This window comes from Siphateles boraxobius, unplaced genomic scaffold (assembly GCF_051911475.1).
Source record: "Siphateles boraxobius isolate OS27281-9 unplaced genomic scaffold, OSU_SipBor_1 11, whole genome shotgun sequence".
NCBI lineage: Eukaryota > Metazoa > Chordata > Actinopteri > Cypriniformes > Leuciscidae > Siphateles > Siphateles boraxobius.
This window is the reverse complement of record NW_027508711.1, coordinates 9,728,310-9,749,296: the sequence shown is the minus strand read 5'-3', so window position 1 is coordinate 9,749,296 and position 20,987 is coordinate 9,728,310. Positions and strand designations below refer to the sequence as shown.

At 36.5% G+C, this 20,987-nt stretch overlaps 1 protein-coding gene and 1 long non-coding RNA gene across 5 annotated transcripts; one reads left to right on the top strand and one right to left on the bottom strand.

The window, feature by feature from the left end:
• Nucleotides 1-1,514: 1,514 nt before the first annotated feature.
• Nucleotides 1,515-20,624, bottom strand: cluhb (CLUH binding protein of NUMT mRNA b). Of its 4 annotated transcripts, none has more exons than XM_077195720.1 (26): nucleotides 18,312-20,624; nucleotides 17,658-17,842; nucleotides 16,291-16,462; nucleotides 15,974-16,117; nucleotides 15,715-15,842; nucleotides 15,468-15,622; nucleotides 15,254-15,379; nucleotides 14,317-14,464; nucleotides 14,149-14,241; nucleotides 12,922-13,316; nucleotides 12,202-12,501; nucleotides 11,003-11,271; nucleotides 10,764-10,864; nucleotides 8,860-9,012; nucleotides 8,270-8,332; nucleotides 7,920-8,164; nucleotides 7,756-7,843; nucleotides 7,510-7,663; nucleotides 6,511-6,650; nucleotides 6,348-6,428; nucleotides 6,111-6,236; nucleotides 4,525-4,646; nucleotides 4,325-4,418; nucleotides 4,100-4,234; nucleotides 3,953-4,026; nucleotides 1,515-1,988 (listed from the first exon to the last, which is right to left on the bottom strand). In XM_077195720.1, the coding sequence occupies exons 1-26, from the start codon at nucleotides 19,561-19,563 to the stop codon at nucleotides 1,853-1,855; spliced, it is 5,079 nt and encodes a 1,692-aa protein (XP_077051835.1). In that variant the 5' UTR covers nucleotides 19,564-20,624; the 3' UTR covers nucleotides 1,515-1,852. The 4 variants fall into 4 exon arrangements, with proteins under 4 accessions (XP_077051835.1, XP_077051842.1, XP_077051850.1 ...); XM_077195727.1 differs by having other exon boundaries at nucleotides 7,756-7,840; nucleotides 18,312-20,622; XM_077195735.1 differs by having other exon boundaries at nucleotides 11,003-11,046; nucleotides 18,312-20,622.
• Nucleotides 14,356-15,684, top strand: LOC143702212 (uncharacterized). The gene is made up of 3 exons (XR_013190412.1): nucleotides 14,356-14,480; nucleotides 15,265-15,366; nucleotides 15,574-15,684. It is a non-coding gene; the product is annotated as an uncharacterized LOC143702212 (long non-coding RNA).
• Nucleotides 20,625-20,987: the final 363 nt, after the last annotated feature.

Below are 20,987 nucleotides of genomic sequence, written 5' to 3'. Positions count from 1 at the left end.
CTCTCTGTACACATCATGATATTTAGAAACATTGCTGGACAACATGTTTTGAATAGATTGTACACAGGCATTAAACATAAATGCTGTCATGCTAAAATGACTGAACATTTGACTTTACGCAGTCAGGCTCGCTGGTTCTCTCATGCCAGAAAATTCCCTTTACATATCAGTGTGTCCCTCGGTGAGCTGCTGTGAGAGTTGTTTCACCACAGTAAAAGAAACTGGAGCCAGCACTGTGAGGCATCTCTGATAAAGCAGTTTAGTGTTTTATATTTTTCTTTTGTATGTATGTTTTCTCAGATAATCCTAGAGATTAGATCTTTTGCTCTCACACATGCACAAACACTTCGAGCATTCTTTAACCATTTCAGAAATTGCAATCTGGTTCTATATAATCTATATCTAGAATCTATAGAAACCAAGATGTACCAAATGATTCTTAAGATCAGTTGGATTAAATGATAGACAAATGTGTTGAACTGAACGAGTAGAGATGGAAATTAAACGTTTTAATAGCACTAAAAAAAAGGCATGACATTTTTATATTTTGTGTCACACCAATTATTGAATCTGCCTTCGGCCTCTTCCTTGGACTTAGACGTTACAGAATACAGGAGCTAAGATTGTATGTGCCTGTTTTAGTTTAGTTTAGTTTTTTTTTAGATTTAGTATTTTTGTTTTATTTTCCCCTTCACAGTGGATCTGCCTGCAGTAAGACTGTTACACCTGGAGCAGATTGACCATTTGCTGGGGGATTATACCCATTACTTTTTATATCTGGCGTGCCTTACACACACGACGAAATCGTGCTCAGCATCTTCTTCCACGCCATGCCTGAGCGAGCATGTGAACGCACGCCTGCCAGCGAATGGTCCCGTGAGGACTCAAGGACGTCAAATCCTGAGGAGGAGGACACCAGCCCCACTCCCAAACCCAGAGTCCAGCCAGACACCACCATGTGAGATGGACTCAACGCCTGAGCCCACCGCAGACGGAGAGCCAGCGTCAGGAGGAGTTTGAGAACACGTCTGAACAGGTGTGTGAGCCGGCCACATCATCCATCGCCGTGGGAGTTTTAGTGGAGACCGAGGGAATGGAGTTGAGCCCTGCCCACAGTCCCGCCACTGTGAGTGAGTTCAAATCGGACTCTATGAACTGTTGTTTTGACTTTGGTCAGGATGATTCCCTACCACAACCCCCTCCCACCAAATTTGGTGTTATTACCATGGGATTTTAAGGTATGGTTGCTAGGTGATTTTTTTTTGGAACCTTCAAAAAACTTTCAATTTCTAATTTATTTTATTTTGCTGACTCTAACTGAAATAAGTTTAAGTTGAAGCTTAAAAATTTGCTATCAAAAGCAGCATTAAAATCGCTAAACAAAAACGAATAAAAATGATAACGTAAACATAATGAAATTAATAAAAAATGTAACTAAAATTAAAATGAGAGCTCAAAATAAAAAAAAGCTAGTAATAAAAAAATAAATAATTATTAATCATAATAAAATAACACTGGTTTCGGCTGCTTTATTTGAATCACTTTTCACAAAGTATTTTATCACAATGCAATAATCATATTTCTTGGCATACATTCCTGAAATCAAGCTAAACTCTGTATATACAAGACTAGTAAAGAGGGCTAATGCATGCACTTGAGTTTACACTGTGCTGCAAGATACACTCATGCTTTTTAAAGGGAGTGCTATATTTTCTTGCAAGATCATCCACTGAACCGTGTGGTCATGAGTGAGAGCTCATTTACACTTTTTCTTTTTTAATTTCCAATTAATATGTTTAAACCTAAACTAGAACGTTCTTCATTTAATAGCTCATCTGTCTGTTTACTTAATTTAAAGGCGTTCGCCGTCTTGAGTAACAGCTTGCAGTGTGTCGAGGTCCTGCAGATCCTCCATTGACTCAACATTATTTTGTGTGGGCTGACATGTTTTCTGAGCGTCAGTCCTGAGTTTCTCAAGGTCACTGTCACTTCAGGGATAAAAGAAAGTGGTTAGTGGTATTTTTAAATAGTTATTCAAGACAATGAGAGAAATGCAAAGAGAGAACAATATAGGGAGAGCAGAGATTTTCATATTTAATATTGAAAGTCTGGGTCTGACACAAGGGTGAAACAATACATTTGTTTGTTTAGCAAAATATAGTAGTAAAAATCAGTGAAGACATGTAAAAAAATTTGAAGACAGTTTTAATGTGACCTTCATATAACAAAAAGAAAGGGAAAGTGTTCCGAAGTTTGAGGTTGATCTGATGAGTTTTTGAAAAATTATTTGATTAAAAAGACAGTAATATTGTGAAATATTATTACAATTTAAAGGGACTATTTTAATATGTTTTAAAACGTGATTTGTTTCTGTGATGTAAAGCTGAATTTTCTGCCTCATTACATCATTACTGAGCCTTCAGAAATCATAATATACTAGCGGGATGCTTGGCACTCTTTTTTGATTGCCTATTTTCCCTATCACATATTTTAGTAATCATCATAACTTGGGTATCATTCGAAAGCTTTAAAACTCAAAATTCATCCTGTGGAAATCGTTTTGAAATCGGACATTGCATTACTATGGAAACCGTACTTTAAACCCTTTAGCTGGCTCCACCCCCTAGTGGGCAGTTTCATGCTTCATATTACAAAATTTTTATATTGTGATATAAGTGATATTGTGACAGAAATGTATTAATTTGTTACAGGAGAACGCATAAAAAAAGAAATTCAATGCAATGTGGGTCACACCCGGTGGCTATTTTTGGTACAGCGCCTAAACAAAATCACATAGGAACTTTCATTTTTGTGATATCAACTTCAAATTTGGAACACAACTTGGCTAGACATATGGCTTTGATTTTATAGTAAAAAGTATTTTGTAAAATACATATTTTGTATAAAATTAAACATGTTACTTGTTTTACCTTAAACTTAAAGTTCTATCACTTATTTACACTTTCATTTTAGGTCTGTCTTTCAAAGCATTCATGAATTACAACCATTCAAGTTTGGATAGTGCATTTTCACATCAAAGCTCAAAAAGGAGGGTGACAGTAAAGGGGTTAAAAATAAATGAAAAATTTTGTAAAAGTTGACTTTTATATAACAAGACGTTTAAATCTGTTAAATTAGTGAAATACATATTTTTCATCCCTCCCTCACATCATGTAACACATCCTTCCCTCGTGGGTCAAAATGACATGAAGCCCTAAAGTTATACTTTTGTTTTTGTCCAGAAAGCTTATATCATTTCATTTTTGTAATATTTGTTGTTCAATTTTTTTCTCTCAATTTTTTTATTTGATATACCTTTAAATTACTAGATTTTATCAATACATAATATTATTTAAGCACATTCTTTCAACTTAAATTCAAAATAACCTACCAATACATACAATAACCAGCTCAAATCGGCTCAAAATATCTCACTCTGGGTCAATTTGGGTGTCTCTGCCGACCTCTTGTGGGAAAAAAAATATAACACGATTTTCATGACTCTTGCCACTAGATGGCCTTATGGCCTTATGACCTATACGGAGCAAATGCACTCTTCCGCTGGGTCCTAAAGTCAGTTCTCGAGATGATCTCTTCATTATGCATTCAGATACACGTGTAAACATAATAAAATATTCTTTTGGTAAAGTTTTAGAATTTTTTAGTTTTAATTTTGAGCATTCCATTCATTCCTAAGGGGGTCAAATTGACCCGTGAGGGGACCACTTTTTTTTGTTGAGTATTTGTGGTTCAAGTTCGACAAAAGTTCAAAGGTCTTGGCCCACTCCAATTATCAAATTATCCCGACGGAAGGATGAAAAACAAATCACAGCCACATAAAACTGCCCTTTAACGCATATTTACTTTATAATTACATTGCAATCAAAGAGCAGTTGAAAAGTTCCCAGTACACTCTCAGATCCTACGGACCTGTAAAGGTTATTTTTCTTACCTAAGAGGAATAAGGACAATCCCAGTGACAAGATTTAGCTGCTCCACTATCCACACACGACTTGGAGAGTTCAGCTAAATGAGGAGACAGCGCAATTAATTCATCATTATTACACAACAATATCAACTGAGACATGTAAGTACTAACATTGAGACGGGAAATATTGGTGTCTGATCCAGTCTTGTAGATCCAGTTCATAGTTTTCTGTAGAATCACTGCCTGATGTGTCAGATGCTTTAGGTACTCTGAACTCTCTTGGGTCTTCTCGTGTGCTTCTCCCACCTATTAAATACAGCATTTTTATTCAAATCTAGACTAGATTCAGGGCAAAACAAATCTGCTCATTTTTTGTATGGGCTTGTAACCATTCACCTGCTCCCTGTATATGCCGTAACGCTCCTTTTCATGCCTCAGTGCAGCACGGAAATCTCCTTTACTTTCATGCACCTTTGCCAATAAGTGATGACTGTAGAGAAGGACAGGATCATGAAACACTTTCCATTTATGTTTTCTTCAGGTTCAGAACATATAGGTACTGTATCCACAACAAAGTGTTTGTGTTCACCCTTCACCTTTGTGCCAGTTTGAGAGATGAGGGTCCTTGATATTTGGAGGTCAGGGCAAGGGCGTTCTCCAGGAACTTCAGGGCTAGATCACAGGCCATCATACTATGAAGCACAAGGCCTATTTTACTCTGTACAGGACATGAACGCAAAGGATGCTTAGGTTAAAGGTGCTTTAAAACTATTTTGTGCATTTAGTACTTAAAACATTTGCAAAGATATTCATGAGCATTACTTATTATCATCAGTATTGGAGGAAATGCAAATAACATGGTAAGATATTTTTTATGTTTTTGAAAGAAGTCCCTTATGCTAACAATTTACTTGATCAAAATACAGTAAAAAAAAGTTTTCTATGTAACAATATTTAAAAATGTAATGTATTCCTGTGATGCAAAGATGAATCGTCAGGATCATTACTTCAGTTTTCAGTGTCACATGATTCTTCAGAAATCATAATAATATGCTATGGTGAAACAATGTTATATATATATGTTTTGGTGAAACATTTCTTCTTAATATTAATGCTTAAAAGTTTTGTGGAAACTGTGATACATTTTTTGTCAGTATTCCTTGATGAATAGAAAGTATAAAAAAACAGAATTTATTTAAAATAGAAACTTTAGTAAAACAATGTCTTTACTGTTGCTTTTGGTCAATTAAACGCACCTTAAACGCACCATACTTTGAAGGAATCAAAGTATTAATGTCTTTAACAACAATAGTGTGTGTGTACAGTGTGTGTGTATATATATATATATCTATCACAGGAATAAATTACATTTACTGAAATAAAAATAATGGTAACATTTTACAATAAGGTTTCATTAGTTAACATTAGATAATGTATATTATTATTTATATTAGTTATTATTCTAACATGAACTAACAATGAACAAAACATTTGTAACAGTATTTATTTATCTTTGTTAATATTAGTTAATACAAAAATAAAGTCACTCATTGTTTCTTCCTGTTAGTTCAAAGTGCATTGACTGTTAACAAACACAACTTTTGATTTTAATAATGCATTAGTAAATGTTGAAATTAACATTAATTTAGATAACTAAATGTAAAAGTATTATCAATTCTTAATTCATGTTAAATTAAGTAGTTAACTGTCAACTAATGAAACTTTATCGTAAAGTGTTACAGAAATATTTTATTTTAAATGAAATTTTAATATTTCACAATATTTCAGTTTTCACAGTTTTTTTTAAATCAAATTAAATGCAACATTGATGAGCATGAAACTTCTTTTTAAAAACCTTGAAGAACTCTTATATATACATAGTAAATATAAATCTGTATATGCTAAAAAATAGAAGGAAGGAAAATGTATCTTTCATGGTTTTACTGTATGTTGCTTTATCCCTTTCAATAAAAAAATAAAATAAAATAACAGAATCAAATGTATAAATCAATATACATCTCTTAATTAATATGGAAAAATATACAAGAATTATAAAAATGTTTAAAATAGTTGCAGATTGAGTACAGCTTGTCATACTGCAGGCCACTGCTTGACATATTGTTGGTTTGTTTTCAAAGTCCCTGTTATTCATTTTTATCACATTGCTATGATTATAACTCACATCCAGTAAAGTCATCTCAGGATGGTCTTCTCCACACACCAGGAGCATCAGGTATCGGGCACGGTATAATAATCGCAGAGCTGTCACAGGCTGCCCTCCAGCAAAGCAATAAAGACCAAGGTGCTTCTACACAAAGAGGAAACAACTTCGGTTGTCACTTTCGTATATTGACACCAGCATAACTGTATGATACTACAGTAAACCATACTTTTAATTTACATAAAGATGATTACGTACATATTCCTGTATAGTGTTGGGATGCTCAATTCCCAGGACTCTTTCACTGATCAGCACAGCCCTCTGCTGGTGACTAAGGGCCTGACGGCATGATGTCATTTTTAAAAACTGTTTATTTGGGTTCTGAGTTCTTTATACTATCATGTCATAGAGCATGTGATACCTCAGCATAGTCTCCGAGGATGTAGTGTATGCGTCCCAATAGCCTCAGACATACGCAGACGTCCTGATGCAGAGCCCCGTAGACATTAGTGAAGAGACCCAGAGCCTGGCCTATTAACTCACAGCCCTCTTTCAGACAACCTAGTGATCAACCAAATGCATATCAAAGACTACATATTGTTTGAATATTATTTTTGTTTGAAATACACTACCGTTCAAAAGTTTGGGGTCAATAAGAGTTTTTTGTTTTTTTTTGGAAAGAAATGATTTATTACGCAAGGATGCATTAAATTGATCAAAAGTGATTTTTAAAGTTGAAAATTTTTAAAGTGATATTTTTTTTCACAAAAGATTTCTATTTCAAATAAATGCTTCTTTTGCAATTTTGATTCACCAAAGAATCCTAAAAGAAAATGTTTTCAGCGCAACTGTTTTCAGCATTGATAATAATAATAAAAATCTTTTTTTGAACAGCATATTTTAATTATTTCTAAAGGATCATGTGACACTGAAGACTGGAGTAATGATGCTGAAAATTCAGCTTTGCATCACAGGAATAAAGTACGTTTTTAAATATATTAAAATAGAACTGTTATTTTAAATTGTAAAAACATTTCACAATATTACTGTTTTTACTGTATGTTTAAACAAATATATGCAGCATTGGTGAGCATAAGAGACTTCTTTCAAATAACATAAAAAAATCTTACCAACCCCAAATGGTACTTAACATGCTTATGTATATCAATTGTTCTTGTGTTTTTTTATTATTATAATTATTTTTAAAGTGCCTTAGAGTTACCTTTAAAGGCTCTCGATAAAAATGGTTTATTATTATTATTGATAATAATAATAATAATAATATTTACTTTTATTTAGATTTTTGCTAATACATTCCAATAATAGTTAAATAAAAATACTAAATAAAATAATATTATATATAATTTATTTATTTCAGCCAGATTAAGTCCCCAGATTGAGAGCTACTTTAAATGCTCACCTTGCTGGACCTGAGACTGACCACAACGCAAGAGATAAAGAGCATCGTTGGCCCTGGGACTGATGTGCTTTACTACGGGGAAAATGTTAAGGATGTCCTCTTCAGTGAACACAGCTCTGTGCTCGGAATCAAAGTGGTACTCTCTTAAAAGAATCTGAAGGAGAGATAGATATGAAGTAGTTATCAGAGTAAGAAAAAAGCACAATAATCTTGTTAAATCTTGTTGTTAAATCCAATCTGAAATACCTGAATGCCAGTTTTGATGGCAATCTCTCTGAGCAGGGTGTTTCTCTGCAGCCTGCATTTGTCCACAACCTCCTGCACACTTCCACTGCTAGAGGGAGATGAGATCCCACTCATATCAAATCACAGCACAACATCTATTTGTGTTCAGAGAACTGGTCACTCACCAGGGCAGGGTGTAATGGTAGTACTCCTGGGCCTCAGTATTGATGGCCACCCAAAGGTCACTGGGAGTGAGGTTGGCCCAGACAGTCACGGTGCCGCCCACAGATGCACGACTCCGCCTTCTCCGACTCCTGCGTCTAGAAGCTAACTTGTCGTTTTGCTGAATGACTCCGGCATCGGCAAAAGAGCTCAGGAAGCAGTTGAGGAAATGGCTGACGGAGGCAGACAGGGCAGATGGTTCCACTGCCTGAGGATTAAGGATACAAGAACAAGTTTTGGCAAAAATTTCATAATATACAGCATTATATTTCTGATATCTCACTGATACCATAAGCAATTTCTGGACACTCACCAAAAGATATGTCTTAAACAGATGTTTTGCACATCTGGTGATCAGCTCACAGAGTGCAATTCTCTGAAAGAGGTTCAAAATAGTTACTTTTTTACCAAATGTAATCATTGTAAAATGGGCGTCATACACACACACATTTTTCTTTTTTTTCCTTATCTTATTAGATCTTCTCTTCAGATTAAAATTAGTTAGTCTAGTGGTACAATTTTAATTTTAATTTAATCATTTGGCAGACGCTTTTGTCCAAAGCGACTTACAAAGCCCTTCATCTGATCGATTTTTGAAGGCAGCAAAGGTTGTATCCTTCGCTACATTTGATATCCCACAATCCTGTGCTTTCTGCATTCTGACAGTTGAGCTAAAAAATAAAGATGGTGTCTGAAGGTTGTGGTTAGTGGTCAGTTTGTGTGTAAATGTTTTTGAACGACGTATTCCACTTGTGGTGTCACTTGACGGAAATCAGTTTTGTGAGGTGCCTTCATGCACAAATGCTGCCTATGTTTTCGAACGCCGCCACAGAAAGACACACTAAAAATCCAAGGAACCAACAGAAAAGAGAGATGACAGGCATGAGTAAAATACACACTCACATAGACATGATCAAGCCTTTCTTTCTGGCGTATCTTCTGAATATACTCCAGCACAGCGCCCAGGTAGCGGATGTTGATGCCGTGCTGATGCAGAGCCTCTGTTAGTGTGACGCCGTCTATAGGCATTGATGTGTGATCAAGGCAACTCTTCATCTATAAACACACAGCTAACATTAAAGATGTGATTTTTTCCCATTCTGCTCGGGGTTACACAAGGACAGACATCAGGGATAATCTCCTTATTCAATTTTATGTCCTTATCTATATTCTCCAATCCTTATTAAAAGCATTTGGGCTGCTCGATTATGGCAAAAATCATAATCACGAATATTAAGGTCTATAAATATAAAATATTGAAATCACAATTATTTAACACGATTATTAGTGGGCCATATGATCAAAGTCTTATTTCACGATATGAGTAATTACAAATATCAGTTAAATTTCACAATTATCAAAACTTACGCAAAAACTAATACTAGGTTATCAAATGTAAAACAGTCAGCAATCCAATAAGAACAAAGAAAATGATTACAAACAAAACCGACAAATACATACAAAACAAAAATACAAAAAAAAACTGTTTTTTTTTTTTTAGGAAGATGTACTAACAGTGGTATTCAGATAATTAATAGCCTACAACAACAAAAATGAAGTCACCAAATGTAAAATAACACTGCATTTAACACTGCATAGTCTTACTGTACACATTAAACATAGATTCATCCTTTTAAGTTCAAAATATGTCAAGATCAATTGACCCTTCGCTAAGTCCCGGCCTCCCTAGTTACTGTTGCTACGCCTGACAAGCTTTCGCGCCTGGCACGTCTATTAAAGTGTGTATGCACCAGTGTCAGACATTCCCAATGAGATAATTAGTCATTTTTGTCGAACATGTAAAATATCTGAGAGAACAAGACAAAAAGGACTGCAGTATGCATTCGAGGGATATATCCACAACATAATATGCAACCAATTAGCGAATAATTTCATAAATATTTAAGCTAAAGCCTATCGTTAGTCCCAGCGCAAGCAGCAGCGCCTCATACGCCGACCATTTACATGGGAAACAAAAAAATTGAGGAACGGTTATGTTCGTGCACAGCAGGGTAAGTGAAGTGTGAAAATAATCTAATAATTATAAATCAAACAGCTTATCCATAAATCTTGTGGAAAAACACTAACACCTGGAGAGCCGCGATCGGATTGGGTTAAAGTTACTCAGTCAGGGGTAACGTTAGTAGGCCATTGATTAACAAAATGCTGAAATATATTTTAAAGTATGTCAGTGAGCCTCAGTCTTGTCTTTAATCGTCTTATTTTACGTTAAAATATATGCATTATGAACAAAGAATCGCCATTATTTCCAAGCAATAGGTGTTTTTGTTAATCCTGTGGACATTTAGTTGTGAATGGGGTCTCACACTGCTGATCCACGTACATCATTTCTCCCCATGGCTTTCAGATTTTCAGGAAGGAAAAAAATTCCACTCCCCCGTCCAAACTTTTAGGATACCGGGTATCATATTAGCACAATCCATACGCACAACGCTTCGGCATGTTTCCCTCGCTCGAAAGCTTCAGTAACGGTTGCTAAGACACGATTGGCCAGTGGCGGTTTTCGGGCGTGGCTTATCGAAGGGTCAATTCAGTGAGTGATTTTCCTTTGTCATTAGTTATTTGATTATCATTAATGACAGACAGCGTCAGATTTATTAGGCTGCTGTCACTTTAAGAGCTAATGCACAGACCGTATATACTGATACACACGCGTTTTCTTTCTACGGTAAATTTGGCACAATAAACGGTTTACCTCGATTATATTGTTTTCATAATTGTCGGTAGCCAAAATCAAAATCGAAAATCAATTACGATTAATGACACATTCCTAAAAAGCAACTTACAAATGCAGGGATTTGATTGGAAATGAGGAAGACTGCAGCATCCTTTAACTGCTGTTTCTGTTTCTGGATATCTTCTGCACTTTCCTTGGGGAAACGTACACCTAATAAAAGAACAAAAATATTAGTAATGCATTGTTCATATTTAGCCATATAAATATTTCTTATATTGTCTGCTCATGTTTACAGCCAAAAGAGCTGCAAGGTAAAAACAGAACCGGTCCAAAAAGCTAACAACACACCTGAACAGAAGACGTTTGGGTTGAAATGTATGTCAAAAGTTTTCCTGAAGGAGGAGAAGATATGCTTTATTGAAGAACCCTGCTGGGTGTTATTCACAGACACAGTTTTTAGGGAAAGGTGCTCTGAATCCTGGTCTGGGAGTGTGACAGAAGTTAGGGATAGCTGAGGCATAGTAGTTGGATCACTCTTTAGTGCAGATTTGCCAACATCTTTGATTTCTCTGTCATGCTCAGAACTTTGAGAGACAGTTTTCATAAACATCTGGTATCTGGTGGCATTCATAAAAAGATCGTTTAGCTCAAAACCTCATAGCAGGTTAATATTTGCATCATGATGTAGAGCTTTTTTCATGCTGTGCATTTCATTTATTTTTACTGTTGTAATCGCTGTACCCAAAAAATGTATCTTCATAATAGAATGTTTCCTGTTAAACTAAATATACTTAATTATAATAAAAACACTAAAACAATTCAATATGAACTCAATATTTTCACCAAAACTGGCAAAACCAGGCCAAGAATCATATTTCACCAAATGCCTGTATTCAGGACCATTAAGATTTTGCATCTTGTTTTCATGAATAATAAGCAAATTGTTTTAAGCAAAATTCTCAGTACTGTAATGTGGCTGGACGTTATCATTTTAAGTTTATTTTAAGTTTATATTTATTACATTTATTAATATGATATTCTCAATTATGGTTCTAATTAGATGCACATTACTTAGATAATCTTTTACTGTATTAAAACAAAAATACATATATTTTTATTTTTTTAAATTGTTTTTAGATAATTATTTTAAAAAATATAAATATTTGAAAGCATCAGCAAAATTCTTCCATATTATTAAAGGAGAATTGAGGTAGAAATGTGTAAAGTAATATAGAAAAGTATTTATTATCTTAAAATAGGCTTCATTCTCAACTGAGGATAAAATATTATATATATAATATAATAATAATATGGAATTTTATCCAGAAAACTTTTAAAGGACCTGTATCTATGTACGTTTATTTTCAAAAACATTCCAGGGCCCTGAAAAAATATTTTCAGATTCACAAACTTTCAAGGATTTCAAGGACCCATGGGAACCCAGATTATTTCTTTTTTTTTTTTTTTTTTTTTGATTTTGGGGTGAAATATGATATTTTTGACAAGTTCACCTGTGTATTAATCATAAGACAGGTAAATATAATTACCGGTGCTCCACAAAGGCGTCAATGAGTTCCTGTCTCAGGCAGACCAGGCGATGAGGATGTAGCCTTGGGAAGCCCAGTTGTTTACACACAGGATTTAAATCCTCTCCTTCCACAGGAAGGAAGTTGAGGTCGGGTGGGAAGGTAAAAAGTAAATCCAGTAAGTAGTGCCGACCATCATTACCCACAATGCCCTTGTGCTCCACTGAGGAGCACAACTCTACTGCTGTATCATCTTTGTTTAGCACTAGGTGGCGCTGCACTCGGAGCTTCTTACTGGGTTTGTCAAGCAGCTCCAGATACCTTCAAAGAGTTTAAAATGTTTGGGGTTACGAATTCATATATATATTTTATTTATGTAATTTCTGACACATTCTTCAACCCGAAGGCTGATTCACGACCAAGAACCAGAAAGATAACTATAACGATAACTATATTAGCGTCCACACCAACACATGATAATGTTATGTTTATCATAACCGTGTTCTGCAGTTCTATCGTCTACCGCTTTAAAGCTCTTTAAAGCAGGATGGATTCTGATTGGCTGCCAATGTTTTTCATCGTTCATCAGCTGAAAAAAAATAGTTCTGAAAGTGCTTCTCCTGTTTCGTTATCATTATAGTTATGGTGTGAACTTCCCTATTCCCATAAAACTTCATAGTTATCGTTATTATTATCGGTATCGTCCTTGGCGTGAACAGACCTTAAAAATTATGCCTTTACCTCTCATCGGACACAACGGTCTTGCCAAAGTCATTGGAGCCATAGACAACACTCTGTGCTTGGTCACGCTCAAGAATTCCCGGCACAATAGTTTGGGCAGTGACGCGGTAGCCGCGGTAATCGATCACTACAGTACCAATCAGGTAGAGTTCTTCTTGATCCACTGCCCAATAAGCCCTCACACCGTTCAGGTCAAGAACAGGGGCGGCATGGGCCGCAGCCTCCCCTCCCAGATCTCGGTATTGGTCCTGCACATCAAAGCCTAAGCTGAAGAAAATATTGTTCCAGATGAACATCTGCTGTCGTGGTTCTTCATTGGGGTTGATGGGCATCACATTACCATCTACCACTGCCATGGCTCCTCGAGTGGCAGTGCTGACAAAATCACTGTTAGCCTGATAAAGTCAGTAAAAGGTCAGTATTAGATGTAACATGTAAATGTTCCTGATGTTACATTTTAGATCAGATTTGGTTTCTAGAGAACAAAGGCACTGTTTACACCTGGTTGTAAGATGCGTTTTGGTCGATTGGATCACAAGATGAGGGAGACACACACGTTCACACCTGGTGTTTTGGTCTCTTTTGTCCACTTTCAACCACTTCTGTCCTGATTTCTGTGAGGGTAGGGTATAAGTACGTAGGTCTTCAGATCTTTCGATCTAATGGACAAAATAAGCTCGCACAGTTTACATATGAATGTGACCGGAGACGATGGAAAAACAAACGGAGAGCATCAGCTTTAGTTTATGCTCTGGCAGCCGCAAGATCACACCAAACACTGTGAGTGTGTGTTAGAAATCAGGAATGGTGAGAGAACATTGTGCTTGGTACGTTTTTCATCTTCAAACCAAACTCTGGTCTTCAGCCGACAACGTTTAAATCCATTCTGGCTAGAGCTCTTCCCATAATGTTTACGCATTAGGTCAGTAGGCGGAGAGTAGATGGTCTTTTATGGCTGTTCGAATACATTCGACCACATGAGCGTTTATACTATGAAAGCATTTTGGTCGAATGTGTTTTCGACTACCTCTGGAAGTGTTCAAAAGTGGACAAGCTCAAAACTTTTTAGACCCCGTGTACACCTATATTTAGCGTCGTCCACTTGTGATCCAATCGATCAAAACGCATCTTAATACCAGGTGTAAACGAGGCCAAAAAGTACTTTGTGGAACTTTAAAAGCCCCTTTTGGTTCTAAGTTGAACACATATGATAAGAGGTAAAGATACCTTAAAAACCGCTCTGTCCCTCATCAGACGGTCAGTCATGCTTTTTCTCGGAAGCTCTCTTGTGGCCTGAAGTTCTTCATTCCAGTCCCGGGCCTTTGTTCAACACAGAGGAATGTGTGAAAAACTACTTGAGTAACTGGCTTGTGCACTGACTTTCAACATGTTTACCTGAACAGGCACATGTTCTTCATAACCCAGGCGGAAGGAGATGACATCCTCCGCTCGAACACAGTCCATTGTATGGTCAAGTGCTGGAGCAGTCCAGCTAAACACCTGGAACGGTGTGGCAATCCTTTCAAAGGGGTGTGTGGACGCTCTAAAATAAGAGAGAAGTTGAGTCATTTCTACATACTATATTACATTTACAAGAAAAAAGAATCATATTTTGTACTATCATTTTATTTAGACAACTAACATACCTATTTTGCAGGTTATTAAGATTTAAAAGTTAACTCTGAATAAATAAGTTACTTCTTTAATTTGTTTTATTATTTAAAACAGACGGTACGTTTACAAATGTGTAAATGTGAAACTGAATTACTGTAGTTCCAAAGTTACTTTAATCAGTACAATTACATATGGTAACTTCAACTCAAGTATGTTTTAGCTAGATACTTTGACTATTAATTTCATAATAATACCACGGATATACTTGAAAATAAAAATCTGTGTGGGTGAATGTCATAAACCTGTCAAGAACATGTTTCAGATTCTATTTCACTCCAAAATCAAAAGGAAAAACTTTGTAAGACCATTTCGATTTTTTTGCATCTTGAAATTGCATATTTTCCCTCTAAAATCTGTCAGGGCATTAAAATTGTTTGTTAATTTATTCCAATTTATGATTGTCATTAGATTCTCACTGCTGTGATAAAGTAATGTTTTACAGTTAAAACTTTTGATCTTTTTATTTAAAATTATATTTATACTTTAAAATGTCTTGAAAATATTTATTTTCAATAGACCTATGGAAAATTTAGCGAGAATATATATATATTTATTTTACTTCGATATTTTGACATTTATTGAGTAAAATATTGGCACAGAACCCATATTTTAGCACAGTTTGTTGCACTCTTTTCACTCGTTCTGAAAACTGTCATACCTCCTTTTCAGCAAGGCACTGAAGTTCTTCTTAAAAACTGGACTGATATGACCCAGGAGATCCAGCAGAGCATGACTGAGGGCACTAGGATTGGCTGGCTTTGGATTAAAGCTGTAAGTCGTGGATCTAAGTGAAAATTTTGAAAAAATTATATGCATTTGTTTTTCTGGTAGGGCAAGGACAATTTGAAGGGCAACTGTACATTGTAACTCACTGATTTAAGTAGAACCCACGAGTTGATGCTGTTATACTGAAGTGTCGGTCTTCCATGGTCACCACATTGAGATACATGAGGTCCCCATGCATCTTTCTGTTTCCAGGAGGAGGATTCCAGCTACTCATGGTCAGAACCTTCAAGCACTCTAAGGACTGTATAAAAGACAGACAATTAAATATTATCATATGCTATCTTCATCTAGCACATTTTTAATGGCATACTGTCAAAGTTCCTCAATTCCTACCTTCCCAAAATCTGTATGAGTTTGTAGAGGAAGCAGCAGACGCTCTTTAGAGCCTGGAAGAATGTGATTTGGAGGACTGCAACTGTTGCGCTTCAACCCGTCACCTCTTCGCTTAGGTTTGCTGCTCTCTGGGAATTAAATTCATTGTGTATTATTTACAGGTCTCATGAGGTCTGCTGTATAAGGTTATCTTATCTTATCTTATCTTCTAAGCCTGCTATCCTACCTAGTTTATTTTATCCCAAGACTGGTTTCTTACCTTCCATACGATCTTCTGTGACACAGCTGAGAAATGATGGAGAGCTGCCCTCCACTCCATTATAGCCATCAGTAAGGTCTAGGCTCTTTAAAAGGTCTCTGATGTGGCGTAAATGGATACGCACTTCTGGAACATTGTACGGCTCTTTGACATAATTAAAAGGGGAGCGGGAAGACAGATTTAAGGCTATTTGTTACTGCTATATATGTCTAAAATGTAAGATTTCAACCAGTGTACTATTAGGTTAAGTTTCCAGTGAAAGATTAATTGATCAACTATAACGATGTGATTTAGTGTGGCAAATTGTCGGGGCTCACCTTCCACAACCCTCAGAACGGAGCCCTCCTGAAGGCCTGGAATGGATGTAAGGTGGGTAAAGTTGTCAAGAGTGACTCCATTCAGCTGCAGGGAGAAGCATGTACGCCGACAGGTCTCCTCCCGGTCCATCAACACTTGCTTAATTTCTTGCACCATCGCTAAAGGTGATACCTTCAGTGCAATAAAGACAGACAGACAGACAGACAGACAGACAGACAGACAGACAGATAGATAGATAGATAGATAGATAGATAGATAGATAGATAGATAGATAGATAGACATTAGACAGACAGACAGACAGACAGACAGACAGACAGACAGACAGACAGACAGACAGATAGATAGATAGATAGATAGATAGATAGATAGATAGATAGATATTAGACAGACAGATAGATAGATAGATAGATAGATATACAGATAGACAGATATTAGACAGACATACAGATAGATAGATAGACAGAAAGACAGATATAGAGATAGACAGACATAGATAGATAGATAGATATTAGACAGACAGACAGAAAGATAGATATTAGACAGATATATATAGAGATAGATAGACAGACAGAGAGGTAGAGATAGACAGATATTAGACAGACAGACATATAGAGATAGACATTCAGACAAAGAGATAGATAGATAGACAGACAAAGAGATAGACAGATATTAGATAGATAGATAGATAGATAGATAGAGACAGATAGATAGATAGATAGATAGATAGATAGATAGATAGATAGATAGATAGATAGATAGATAGATAGAGAGATAGAGATAGATATTAGACAGACAGACAGATAGATAGATAGATAGATAGATAGATAGATAGATAGATAGATAGATAGATAGATAGATAGATATTAGAAAGACAGACAGACAAAAAGATATATAGATAGAAATTAGACAGACAGATATATAGAGATAGACAGAAAGATAGATAGATAGATAGACAGATAGATATTAGACAGACACAGATATTAGATAGACAGACAAAAAGATATATAGATAGATATTAGACAGACAGATATATAGAGATGGACAGAAAGATAGATAGATAGATATTAGACAGACAGATATAAAGAGATAGATAGATAGACAGTCAGAGAGATAGAGATAGACAGATATTAGACAGACAAATAGAGATAGAGAGATAGATAGATAGAAAGAGATAGATAGATAGATAGATAGATAGATAGATAGATAGATAGATAGATAGATAGATAGATAGATAGATAGATAGATAGATAGATAGACAGACAGACAGACAGACAGATCTATCTATCTGATAAATGGATGAATGGATGGACAAATACACAGACAGACATTAAATAAATAGACAAACAGACATACAGATGGACAGACCTGGAAGTCAGTGGGTTCTGTTCCTGGAGCTTGGATCTTCACCGTGAATCCTGCATCCTCAGATGGCTCCATGTCAGGAACAGCAGAAGGCTCTTGTTTTTTGCAGTCGTCCTCAATCTGTTCTGTCATACTGTGTGCTGGGGTGTCTGGCACATGCTCACCGGTTATGGTGTCAGGGCTGGGTGCTGGGTGGACAATACAAGAAAATAAATATAAAGTGGATTATCTACAAGGTACAAAAGATATTTTACATTTTTTATTGGCACTGCAACACAAATACCTCACAGAATTAGGGCCTGTACTGCTGTTAATTATTTGGTTACATTTAATTTATTTCTAAATATTATATAGTCTATAATTATGTTCATGTTATGTCTGACCGATATTAAAATTCTATGCTATTTTGTCTAAATAAATAAACTAAAATGTTTTAAATGCTGCAAGTGAATTTAGGCATCACAACATCATGGATATTCATTATTTAATTACTAGTGTTAATAAAGATTAAACTTAAGTAAGCAATAGAGTAAGCAATAGATGACAACATTGTAGAAAGCGGGGAATATGAGCATGCACAATTAAATATATGATACCAATAAATAAAAAAATCAGTGTGGTACCAGTATACTGTGCATTCCTAGACAAAATACACACCTTTAATGTTCGGAGTGGCCAGAAACAGTTTATCGACCACAAAAAGCGTGAAGCGTTCAGCCTGATCCTCTTTTTGTTCTACCTGTGTCACAGCGAGTGTTTTCTGCTCAGAGTCCTGCAGTGATAACCCCGTGCTCTGCTTTAGCGCTTCCAGGTCCCACTGCATCTGTTCTACTTCTGTCTTTTTCCGTATCAAATCCTGGGACAGACTTTGCTCCATCTCCCCTAACTCATGCTCCACCAGCCCAAAGCTAATCTCTGTAATTCCTGGTTGCGCTACATGAGATATTTTCTTCTCCACACAAAGAAGAAGCTCTGCAGTTGTAGTAGCTTTCTCATTAGCATGCTCTCCTGTCATAATATCCATCTCTAGCGTTTCAGAAGTCTGTGTGTGTTGCTCTGAGTCTGGTTTTTCCAGTGCATCTTGGTCTTCAAAGTCATCCGGTTGTGCTACGAGTTCCAAGGCTTGTGCTTCCCTTTGCGTCTTTAGAAGCAAAGGATCTTCAGTTGTAATGCCACACGCATGTTGCATCTTCTTCGCGTCCAGATGTGTTTGTGCTGCACTGTTTGGACAATGTTCATTCAATAGCTTCTCATCTTGTTTCTCCTCAGTGTGCATCACAGATTCCTCGTGTCTGATGTACTGCTCTGTTTGAGTCCAACCATCTTCTCTCTGACTGATGTCAATGTCACTTTTTGAGGCATCTAGAGAAGTTGCAGCAAGCACAGGAATGCTAGCTGGACCAGAAAGTAAAGTTTGACTATTTGAAAATAGCCCTGTCCCATGACCAAGGAGAGAAGTGTCTGCTCCACTTCCGTGAGTGCATATTCGGTTTTGAGCTGCAGGCATTTTGTATAGGGATGACAGAAGGGGCCATTCATCCTCTACAGAGCATAATTGATGTGTGCCTGCAATGTTTGTGCTTGGCGGCCCCAACAGCTCTGTATGCTTCTCTCCTCCGTTTCGCAGATTGCTTTCATCAACTCCATCCTCTCTTCTGGCATCTTGTGCTTGCCCCCTGACCCGAAGGTTGCTGCTAAGCACGATGTCCGGGAATAGGAGATGATTTTGGTCCAGAACAGGAGATGCCAGCAGGTCAGCTGAAGTTCTTGAAGGAGACAGACTTTCTATATCGCTATTTTCCTGGGATAGCAGCAGAGACAGCTCCTCAGTCTGACGCCTGACTCCCTTGAGGTTAGTAATCTCAGACACCTTGCGGCAACAACTAAATATGTTCCCCATGTTGTCCATCTTATTACCAAAGAGCAAGAACTGTAATACTGGACAAACAAAGCCCACTGTGAGTCAGCTAATAAGAGCTAATTTGATTTTAAAATTACCTTGGCAGCTAGAAAAACAGTGCTTTGTTAGTAAATCTGTAAGTCAAGCCTGACAGACAGTTGACATACCCAATTACCAAATCTGGCATCTGGCCTGCGCATCTCTACAATAGCTGAAACATGTTCGGATCTAGTAAAGATAGTAAATACATTCTATATTTTGCATGCTAGAAATTATCAAAAGGATGATTTATACATAGATTGACTGGATAGTTGTATGCTATATATTCATGACAGTAGACAGTAGACAGTAGAAGACCAGAATAGATTAAAATAGAAATAAAATAGATTTTTTTCTTTCAATTTTTCGGTAAGCTATATTTGAAACTAATGCAAGTCATATTACACATCCAGGCGTCGTCTCACAAATAAATTTCCTTCATAAATGTGCCTGTTGTCTCATAAATCTCCATAGAACCACAGGAAAGCAGAACAGCTTGCTCCATCCAGGGATGTCCCTCTCTCCAACAAAACGCAACACAATGTATAGTGTCATTTCTCTGCCCTTCATCTCCCCCATACACACATTCATTCTCGGGGGGAGGAGTCTCGATGGAGTTCCCTGCATTCCATTCCTCTTCCAGATAAATCGTATCTCATTTCTTCAGTTTCTCTAAAGAAGAAAAAAGACCATTACATGACTTCCTGAATCCATCCCAATGCATACATTCGCTCAGAAGTCTTCTATATTCCCTGCGTGCTTCTGAAGTGCGTTTCTCGGTCTCTGCTGTCCCAGCGTTTGCTGCTATGACACAGTGCTGCAGTACCGGCGGAATGTGCAGGAGGACCTGCTTTGAAAAGATACAATAGTCGGAGAAGACTAGAGCACCTTACGAATACTAAACGAAGAGAAGAAGTAAGCGTCATGGTTGTTGGAAACTTGTCGACCCTCTCCTAATCTGTCTTCGGTTGTCTTCTCCAATGCAAGCATACTTGCGGTTAGAATCTCACCTTTACTTGATACGCATGCGCACTCGCTACTATTAAGTTTCGCTAAACTATCCTTTTTGAATCGTATTTCTTGTGGTGTATTCAGGGTCCCCGGCTCATATGGTATTAATTTTATTTTTGAACGTTTTAAAAAAGGTCTTAAAAACTGTGCAGATACCCTGCAATTTGGAGGAATCAAAAAAAATATTTATAAATACATTTCACAGAACTAAAAAAAAAGTATATTTTATCTAGCCTAGCTAAGCTATTCTAATATTGTTAAGCTATTCTAATATTGTAGTATTTGCATTAAAATTAAACAAAACACAAGGTGTTCTTAATTTGTGGATAGACACAAAGTGCCACAGGTTACATGCCCTTGTTGAAAAAAACTAAATTTAATGA

Excerpts from the sequence above, each read along its gene's own strand:
- cluhb (XM_077195720.1), bottom strand. The coding sequence starts at position 19,563 with ATGGACAACATGGGGAACATATTTAGTTGTTGCCGCAAGGTGTCTGAG. Across the intron at positions 17,843-18,311 it reads GGCCACTCCGAACATTAAAG|CACCCAGCCCTGACACCATA; the intron begins GTGTGTATTTTG and ends TTGTCCACCCAG. Across the intron at positions 1,989-3,952 it reads ATTGTCCTTATTCCTCTTAG|TGACAGTGACCTTGAGAAAC; the intron begins GTAAGAAAAATA and ends TTATCCCTGAAG.